The sequence below is a fragment of the Peromyscus leucopus genome, chromosome 16_21 (genome assembly GCF_004664715.2).
Source record: "Peromyscus leucopus breed LL Stock chromosome 16_21, UCI_PerLeu_2.1, whole genome shotgun sequence".
Taxonomy (NCBI): Eukaryota; Metazoa; Chordata; class Mammalia; order Rodentia; family Cricetidae; genus Peromyscus; species Peromyscus leucopus.
In genome coordinates, this window is record NC_051084.1 from 52,050,154 (window position 1) to 52,060,377 (window position 10,224).

At 39.3% G+C, this 10,224-nt stretch overlaps 1 protein-coding gene across 1 annotated transcript; it reads right to left on the reverse strand.

The window, feature by feature from the left end:
* Positions 1 to 258: 258 nt before the first annotated feature.
* Positions 259 to 1,211, reverse strand: LOC114690563 (protein FAM76A-like). The gene has a single exon (XM_037199664.1). The coding sequence runs from the start codon at positions 1,209 to 1,211 to the stop codon at positions 282 to 284; it is 930 nt and encodes a 309-aa protein (XP_037055559.1). The 3' UTR covers positions 259 to 281.
* Between the last annotated feature and the right edge of the window lie 9,013 nt (positions 1,212 to 10,224).

A 10,224-nucleotide genomic window follows, 5' to 3' on the forward strand; every position in this document is an offset into this window, starting at 1 on the left:
GGGAGGGAGGGAGGGAGGAGCACCCGGAAGCGGAGGAGGGGGCGGAGGAGGGAGCGGAGGAGGGAGAGGAGGAGGAGTGGGTCTGAAACCCCAAATGCTCAGCATGCAGTCGTAACACGGCACAAACCAGGTGTGTCCATTCAACCCACTACATTCGCACAAAGGGTAATGGTAAGAAAACAGAGATTTTTATAAGAAAGCACAATTCCCAGAGAACAGCCAGGTGGCCAACCCTGACCCAGGAGCACCGGCTGTTGTTGCTGGGAGTCTTCTTGTGGTCCTCACGGAGACGTTATGGCGCCTGACTTCTTGGACTTCTTGCTCTTGGACAAAGCAGCTGCCTGTTTGAGAAGCTCTCGGTGTTTGGCCTGCAATTGCTCTGTGACTTCTTTGTGGGTTTTCTCCATTTGGTTCATTTTGGCCCGAGTTTGAGACTCCCGATACTGAAAATCAGCCTTCAGCTCCGTAATCTTCTTCTCTTTCTCTAAGATCATCTGGTCCTTCTGATGCAGCATCTTCTTCAGAGTGGCCACCTCTTCCTTCAGCTGGGCAATGATGACAAAGTGGTCAGTGCCAGGGGAATCCAGAGCCAGGTCTGAGGAAAAGCCGTCTCCGTTAGTTGTGATTGACTCAAGCTTGGATTTTTTCTTTGGGATTTCATTTTGAATTGAAGATGTAGAAAGTGTTTTCTGGCTGTTGTAATGGCCGTCACCACCCAGGCGGTTGTACTGCCCCTTCTCCTGATGGCTGGCTCGAGAAGAGATGCTCAGGTGTCTCCTCTGCTCTTTGGTCTTCTGAAGGGCACGCTTGTAGGACAGCGTGCACGGCCAGCACAGGAGCTTCCCATCTACCTTCTTTCGCTCGTCTTTCCTGTCAAACGCACACTGCTGCTTGCACTGTTCACAAGAATATGGGGGTCCATACTTCTTCTCTGAATTCGTGCAGCGCTGGCATTTATTGCCAATAAATGCTGCAATTATGTTGCAATACTGACAATGCTTAGGCGTTCCATACAGCTGCACGTTCTGAGCACACTTCTTGCATATTGTATTGGTTTTACTCTCCTGCTGGTACTCAGTCCTGCAGTAGGTGCACTTCACAACAGGGTGAGCAATCCGGCATTCCCTGCACAGCTGCTGCCCCTGAGACAACACTTCGAAGGGGAAGCTCTGGTGGCACTTGGTGCAGGCATAGAGCGCCTCCATGTCCATGTCAGGTCCTGGCCGTGCTCACCGCCGCCCCTCCCGCCGACCCAGGCGAATTCTGGAAGATCAGAGAGACAGAGCAAGCCACAGCTAACCTCACCTGGCCAACTTCTCAGCTGATCTTGTTTCCTCAGACTGGAAGCCTCTGTGTCCTTATATCTGAATGGCTCTCATCTGAACTGTGCTGCTCAAAACCTAAAAGCTTAACCAGCCAAATGCTTCTAGTTCCTGGTCTTCACGCCTTATATACCTTTTTGCTATCTGCCATCACTTCCTGGGATTAAAGGCTCACTTTCTGGGATTAAAGTCGTGAATCACCATGTTTGGCTGTTTCCAATGTGGCCTTGAACTCACAGAGATCCAGAGGGATTTCTACCTCTGGAGTGCTAGGATTAAAGGTGTGAGTGCCACCATTTTCTAGCCTCTGTATCTAGTGGCTGTCTCTTCTCTGACCCCAGATAAGCTTATTAGGGTACAAAATATTTTGGGGAACACAATACCACCATACCTTTTGCACTCTTTTCTCCATTTGTCTGCAAGCCCATCATTTAAAAAAAAAAAAAATGCCACCGGATGGGTGAGTTAAACTGGGAGACAGCCCATGATCAAGGTGTCCACAGGGCTGGTCTCTCCTGGAGTCTCTCTACTTGGTATGTAGATGGCTGTCTTCTCCTGCACCTTTTTACCTCTGTGTACCACTGATCTATGTCCCTCTTCTTACAAGGACATCGGTCATATTGGATTAGGGACACTCTGAATACCTCATTTTAACTTAATTACCACTTTAAAGAGTTATCTCGGAGATCTCTGCAGGGAAGTGGGCAAGAATAATCAGAATTGGAGCCCATATTCAACTACTCTCAAATCCAAACCATGGAACTGAGCTGCCCAAGAGAAGTGCTTCTAGTCATATACATTCGACCTGCAGGACCCAAAGGAGTCAAGCTGGAGTAGTGCCGGGGTCTAAGAGTACTACCAAGGGAGAACTTACCCCCCTCCATTCTGACATGCCAAATCCTCAGGGAACTTGGAAGCTGAAGACACCAAAGGCTTGCATTCACAGCTCCCGTACCCAGCACCAAGTGTTTCCTGCTAGAAGCAGAGGAATAATTTCACCCTTTCCACTCAGTGCTGCTGTGCTGGAAATTCACTCCGTGAGTGGGTTTTTTTTTATTCTTATTTTCTATTATTTAATCTCTACAAATATATGTAAATATTTAAATTTAAATTGTATGTACATTATTTGTAGTTATGTTATATTTATAATATATGTATTTTTGAAATTTGTTTGTTTATTGCTCAGTTAGGCTTAGGGTCAATGTGTACATTTCTCTATCTAGTCTACTATAGGACATTCTCTACTATATTTTTTATGCACATCTCATAGAGATCCCTCTTATTCCTACTTCTTTTTTTCATTTTCTCTCATCTTCATCCCCTTTACTTATAACCTTCCATAGCTTTCACAACCTCTAAAATCTGTGGACTCTGACAGCCTCCCTCCCTCCTATTATACCCACCTTAATTTTTTTCTTTTCTAAGTTGACTTCTGTGGTGTCTTTTTCTCAGTTGTCACCTTGCCTATATCTGGAAATGACGAAAAACCTCAGTAGCTGGGTGTGGTGGTAATCTAATTGTACTGAAATGTGATTTTGATTGTATGTTAATAAATAAAGTTGCCCGGGGGTCAGAGCTATTAGAGCCATAGCAAGAGTGTGGCAGTGGTGGCACACGCCTTTAATCCCATAGATCTCTGTGTGTTCAGGGATACAGCCAGCATTGGAGACATATGCCTTTAAGACCTAGAGGGCTGTACGTTCAGACAGTGACGAGGCAGTCACGTGTTTGGGTTTACAACCAATGAGAAGGCAGAACAAAATACTATAAATAGACAAACAGACAGGAAATAGGTCTCTTTCGGGAAGCTGGGACACCGCAGGCGGAAGGGTGAGATTTTAGCTCTGAGCTCTGACCTCTTGGCTTTCTCTTTTACATTGTTTCTGTGTTTCCTATTTAATAAGACGGTTGGTTACATCTACAGGAATTTTTTGTGATTGAATCATTTGAGGTAGGAAGACCCAACCTGAATCTGGGCCACACCTCCTGGTGGCAGCCTATACAAAGGACATGGAAGAAAGACGATTCATTCTATCAGTTCTGTTCCTCTAGAAGACCCTGACTAATAAAACCTCATACTTTTCCCTATCCTCACCCACCCACTTCCTTCCCACTCCTAATCATTTTGAATAAATCTGAGTATATACTATACTATCCTTGGTTGTTATCCACTATCAGTTACTGAAGTTAAGGGGGCCCTTGTTGATTGTTTAGTATTACATTTGCAAAGCTATACTATCTAGCAGCTATGGTTATTCTCACAGCCAATACCTTGCTCAAGAAATAATACAGAGTTTACACCATGAACCCTAACGCTCCTGAACTGAGGAAATATTTTCTGATCTACTAGGCTCAACTCCACTAGAACCAAATCCCACTTGAACATTGCAGATACTTCAACTGAAAAAATATAGCTAATATTGTGGGACAACCAAATACCCCAGAATCATAAATCCCATAGCAGTAACGTAAGAGACATGGAAAACCAAAGCAACAAAATTCCTCTAAAAATTACTAATCTTACCTTAATGGCACTCAATGAATATGAGTTGGATGAAATCCGAGATATAGAGCTCCAAAGAATAATTATAAACATTTTCAAAGAAATCAAGGAAACAAATAAGCTGTTGATCAACAACACAGACAGCTGAATTAAATAAGAGTACTAGTGCAAAATATGAAGGAGGAATTCAACAACCAGATGAAAATACTAATAAAAAACAGACTGCATTAATCAAGGAGCGTTCATAGAATATCAAAACTTGAAGAAAATTTGGGGGAATTGGAACAATCCAACAAGAACAAAGATAAAATAATAAGAAGCTAGAACTGAAGCCGGGCGGTGGTGGCACACGCCTTTAATCCCAGCACTCAGGAAGCAGAGGCAGGCGGATCTCTGTAAGTTCGAGGCCAGCCTGGGCTACCAAGTGAGCTCCAGGAAAGGCGCAAAACTACGCAGAGAAACCCTGTCTCGAAAAACCAAAAAAAAAAAAAAAAAAAAAAAAAGAAGCTAGAACTGGGAATTCTAAGACATACAATCCAGTGAAAAGACCAAATCTATGAGTCATAGGGATAGAAGAAGACTGTTGCTGTAAAGGCATAAAAAATATTTTTGAAAGAATCCTAACAAACCAGAAAAGAGCCTTTCCTCATCTTATTGTAATTGAAACACTAAATATAAAGAACAAAGAGAAATTCTGAGTCACATATACAGGGAAAACCATCAGAATAACACTAGATTTGTCAACTAAAACTTTAAGAGCCGGGAGGGAAGGGGATGGGGTGTGAAAGGATGTATTTCAAGTTCTAAAAGACAATGTGCCAACTCAGAATACTATACCCACCAAATCTATCTGTTATAAGGAAAGGATAAATAAATGTTCTACACTAAAACCAGGCTAAAGGAATTAATAACCACTACTGGAGATAATTAAAAGAATCCTTTGAAATGAAGAAAAAAATATTTCCACCAAGCCACAGGAAAGAAAAAAAACATACTAGATAATAGTTAAGCAAGAGAGGAAGAGGGAAAAAAAATCAAACAGTATAAAAATCAATAAAATGCCGGGCGGTGATGGCGCACGCCTTTAATCCCAGCACTCGGGAGGCAGAGACAGGCGGATCTCTGTGAGTTTGAGGCCAGCCTGGGCTCCCAAGTGAGTTCCAGGAAAGGCGCAAAGCTACACAGAAAAACCCTGTCTTGAAAAACCAAAAAAAAAAAAAAAAATCAACAAAATGGCAAGAATCAACACACATTTTTCAATAATGATGCCGAATATTAATTGCCTCAGTCCCTCTACCTCCAAAAAATAGAACAGTAGACAGGTAAAAAAAATCAGGGACCATCTATTTGTTGCCTTTAAGATATCCACTTCACTACAAAAGACACATTATCTTGGGGTAGAAGAATAGAAAATAGTATTCCAAGCAAATGCACCTAAAAACAAGCACATGACACTGTTCTAATATCTGGGGGGAGGGGTGGAATTCAAACCAAAACTAATGAGAAAAGGCAAATACAGTCATCTTGCACTGATTAGGAAGACTATCAATCATAAAGACATACCAATCACACATTAGCCCTGAACACTAACACACTCCATTTTATAAAATAATGATTACTACAAGTTACAGAGTGACCCCAAAACAACAGTAATGGATGACCTCATCATCCTACTTTCATCAATTGACATGTCATTCTGACAAAATACAGAGAAATATATTAGTTAAATGACACTGTGGTGGTTTAAATAGGTATGCCCCCCGACACACCATGGACTCTTGTGTTTGAATGCTTGGTCTGTAGGGAAAGGCACTATGAGGAGGTATGGCCTTGTTGGAGTAGGTGTGGACTAGTTGGAAGAAGTGTGTCACTGTTATGGTAGGCTATGGGGTCTCATATATGCTTAAGTTACACCCAGCATGGTAAACAGTTCTGCCTGCATGCTGCCATGCTGCTTGCCTTGACGATAATGGACTAAACCTCTGAAACTGTAAGCCAGCCTCAATTAAATATTTTCCTTTATAAAATTTATCATGGTCATGGTGTCTCTTCACAGCAATAGATACCCTAGCTAAGAAAGACATCATACATGAAAATGGACTTAACAAACATCTACAGAACATTCCATCTAAACACAGAAAAATACACATTTTTCTCAGCAGCCTATAGAAATTTCACTTTAAAAGATGCTATATCAGGACATAAAGCAAGTCTCAAATAATAAAGGAAAATTGAAATAATTATATAACTTCTATCTGATTACAATGGAATAAAAGTACAAACCAAGAGCCAGCTGGTGGTGGCACACACCTTTAATCCCAGCACTCGGGAGGCAGAGCCAGGCAGATCTTTGTAAGTTTGAGGCCAGCCTGGTCTACAGGGCAAGATCCAGGACAGGTACCAAAACTACACAGAGAAACCCTGTCTCAAAGAAAAAAAAAAAAAGAGTACAAACCAAATAGACTCATGGTGATTGACCACAGTATTGAATGACAAATGGATCCTTGAAAAAATAAGTAAGAAAATATAAATATGCCTAGAAATAAATAAAAAATAATTTTAAAAAAACTATGGGATACAATAAAAATGATCCTAGGACAGATGTTTAAGACCTTAGGACCTCAAATAAATAACTTAATAATAAACATTGAGGCTCTGAAAGAAGATGATGCCAAATCCCAAACCAAAGGATGAAAAGAAATCATTAAGATCAGATTAGGAATTAATGAGAAAAACAGAAGTACAAAGAATCAGTGATTCTATGAAAAGATAAACAAGACTAAGAAACGCAGCCAAAATAAAGGGAAGACCCGCATTAGTGAAATTAGAGATGAAAATGGAGTTTTGACTGATACAAGTAGATTCTACCTTAAAAACATGTATGCCATGAAAGGGGTCGGAAGAGGACATGAGAGAGTTGGACAGTCAGAGTGATATAATTATATTTAAATTAAAATGCATTTAAAGAAAAAGTTGAAATAAAAAAACATATCACACTAAATTGGAAAATATAAAAGTAATGGTTAATTTCTAGTTGCATGTGGCCTACAAAATTGAATCAAAATGAGATAAGCAATTTAAACAAATCTCTAATAAGCCATGAACTTGAAGCAGTACTTAAAGCTCTCCTTACTAAAAACAGTCCAGGCCCAAATGGATTCACAGGTGAATTTTAAAAAAGATTCAAAGGAGAGCTACCACCAATACTTCTGAAACTATTCCATAAAACAGGCAAAGAACATAACCAAACTCTATGTACAAAGGTAGTATAATTCTGATACCAAAATCAAATAAAGATGCAAAAGAAAAGGAAATTGCAGACCAAGCTCCCTGATGACAATAGATGTAAAATTTCTCAAGATATTTTTGAACACACCAAAAAGATCACTCACCATGGTAAAGCTGGACATGGAGGGGTGGTTTGTTGTACACAAATACTTGTTATAAATGACATAAATGAAGTGATCATCTCAATAGATGCAGAAATAACTTTGATAAAATCCAACAACTTTCAAGCTAAAACTCCTATAGAAACTTATAGCAGAAGAAACAAGTCTCAACATAATGCCAAACATATAGCCAACATTATGTTAAATGGGGGAAAGTTCAAAGTCATTATTTGCAGAGTATATGTTTCTATATATAAGAGACCCTAAGGACTCCATCAGAAGATTCTTCGAATTAATTCTTTCAACAAAATGGCAGCATACAAAATTTACATAGAAACAATCAGTATCGTTCCTGTATACCAAAGACAAATAAACTAAGGGAAAAAATTCAGGAAAGCAATCTCATTTACAATACCTAAAAATAATCGTAGGATAAGCCTAATCAAGGAAGTCATAGTCCTCTGCATTATAAACTTTCAAACACCAAAGAAAGAAACTGAAGAGATCAGTAAAAGATGGAAATTTCTGATGTTAAGTTACACTCCTCAACCATACTAATAAAACAGCAGGTGGGTGCTGGCACAGAAACAGATACAGTGATCAATGGAGGAGAAAAAAAATCCCAAATAAAAGCCCACACAACTAAGGCAACCCAATTTTTACAAAGATGCAGAAATTCATTGCAGAAGAGGTAGGACTGACAATAAGTAGTGCTGGGAAACTGGTATCTGTGTGTAGAGGAATGAAACTACATTCTTCCCTCACCCAGCATAGAAATAAATACCCAGTGAATCAAGGACCTCACCACAAAGCACAAAACTTCTAGAGAAAAGGGTAGGTAGCACACTTCAAAATACAGGCATAGGTAAAGAATTCCTGGATATTTCCAATTGCTTAAGAACTAAGGTCATTAATCCCCAATGAGACCTCATGAAACTAAAAAGTATGTGGACAGCAAGGGAAATTGTCAACTGAATGAAGCAGCAACCTACAGAATGGGAGGAAATCTTGGCCAAATACATATCCAACAGATGAATACAAGCAAATAAAGTAAATATAAAAAAAATAATAACCAAATGACTCACTCAAAAAAAATAGACTATAAAATGAATAGAGAGTTCTCAAGAAAAAAAAGAAAGAAAGAAATACAAATAACTAATGAGGATTTTTTTAAATGTGCAACATCCTTAGCCATCAGGGGAATGAAAACGGATGACAGTGAAGATCTGGAGAAAAGTACCCATATTCACAACTCATAAGAGTGTAAGATGGTGCAGCCACTACAGGAGTAAGTGGACACGCCTCCCAAAGCTAAAATTAACACAGAATATAAGCAAACGATACCACTCTCAGGCATACCCAAAGGACTCAATAGTCTACCGCAGAGATACTTGCACATCATGTTCACTGCTACTCTCTTGACAGTAACTAGGAAACAATCAATCTAGCTGTCTATCAAATGAGTAATGAAATTGATCATATTCATTACATATATACAATGGAATTTTACTCAGCACCAAAATGTTGAACTTCACGAAATCTTCAGAAAAATGAAACTGGAAAATTCTATTCTAAATGAGATAACTCAGATCCAAAAAGACAAATGCCCTTTCTCTCTTATGTGTAGATTCTAGTTCCAAATTTGTTTTTGTGTTTCACAAATTAATTTGTGTTTAACTTGGAGTGTCTGTAGAGGTAAGGAAGCTAGAAAAGAACCATGAGAGAGGTGAGGAGAAGATGCTTTAAGTGGGAAGGGATTGGTAGAATACAGGTGATATGAAAGTTGAAGGGGAATACTGAGCTTTATAGGGTTTAAGTAGGGATGGGATGTATGTGATGGAGAAGATGGAAAGATGTGGAAAGACTAACCAAAGCTAAGACTGATGAAAACCCACTACTTCCTAAACTAGTTTTTCCAAATATAATTTTTTGTTTGTTTGTTTGTTTTTTGAGACAGGGTTTCTCTGTGTAGCTTTGCGCCTTTCCTGGAACTCACTTTGGAGGCCAGGCTGGCCTCGAACTCACAGAGATCCGCCTGTCTCTGCCTCCCGAGTGCTGGGATTAAAGGCGTGTGCCACCACCGCCCGGCTCAAATATAATTTTAAAAGGGTATTATAACAAAAGTACCCTGAATGCGTGAATAATACTCATCCTAAAAGCTATGGGTTATTAAACAAAAATCCCAGGACCAGGCATGGGATACCTCTCTATGGGTTGTTGGTCATGTCTTCTGAACAGGACATAGTCCTTGCAATCAAGATCTCACAGCAGCTGTGGTTACCTGCATAAGGCCTACACAAGATAGAGCCAATCAACACTCCAGCGTGGATAAGAGAGGGACACATGAAGCTCCACACCGAGCTGAGGAGCTTCTGGCATTCATTTTTCTTCAAGTTGTCTGTGATCAAGTATCTCCACTCATGCTTATACAAGCAACCCTAATGAAACTCACTTGGATTACTTTTTTAAGGTTGTGGAAATAGGAAAGGACATGGTTGGAAGAAGGGTCCTAGAGAAAATTAGAAGAAGATAAAATCAAGGAATAAGAGGTATATATGATCAAAATACACTGTATACTGTATTAAATATTCAAACAATAAATTTTTAATCATTTTAAAATAATAAAATAACAGTGATTTATCTCCAATGCAATCAAATTTTTAGGTATGAACGAGTAGCACTTTAAAATTTTTGAGAAATTCAACTCAACCCATAGGACACAACCAAGTTTCAGTGTTAACAATAAATGTTAAGAATAATCCACACACCACAAGCCCATATTAAAATGAATTAACATATCTTACTAGAAAACTGAAAACATACAAGTGAAGACCTATGAGATGAGGAACTAGAGAGTTTTGCAGGAATGTTTGATTTTTTGAGTAGCGGTTGGGCTTGTTCTGGCTTCAAACTATCACCTCAATCTTGCAATACACATATTAAAAAGATGATTTACTATGCAAGCCATTACACTGAAGAGTATTTCTTTTTTTTTTTTTTTTTTTTTTTT

Bases quoted from the DNA above. Each gene is read 5' to 3' on its own strand.
- LOC114690563 (XM_037199664.1), bottom strand. From the start codon at position 1,211: ATGGACATGGAGGCGCTCTATGCCTGCACCAAGTGCCACCAGAGCTTC.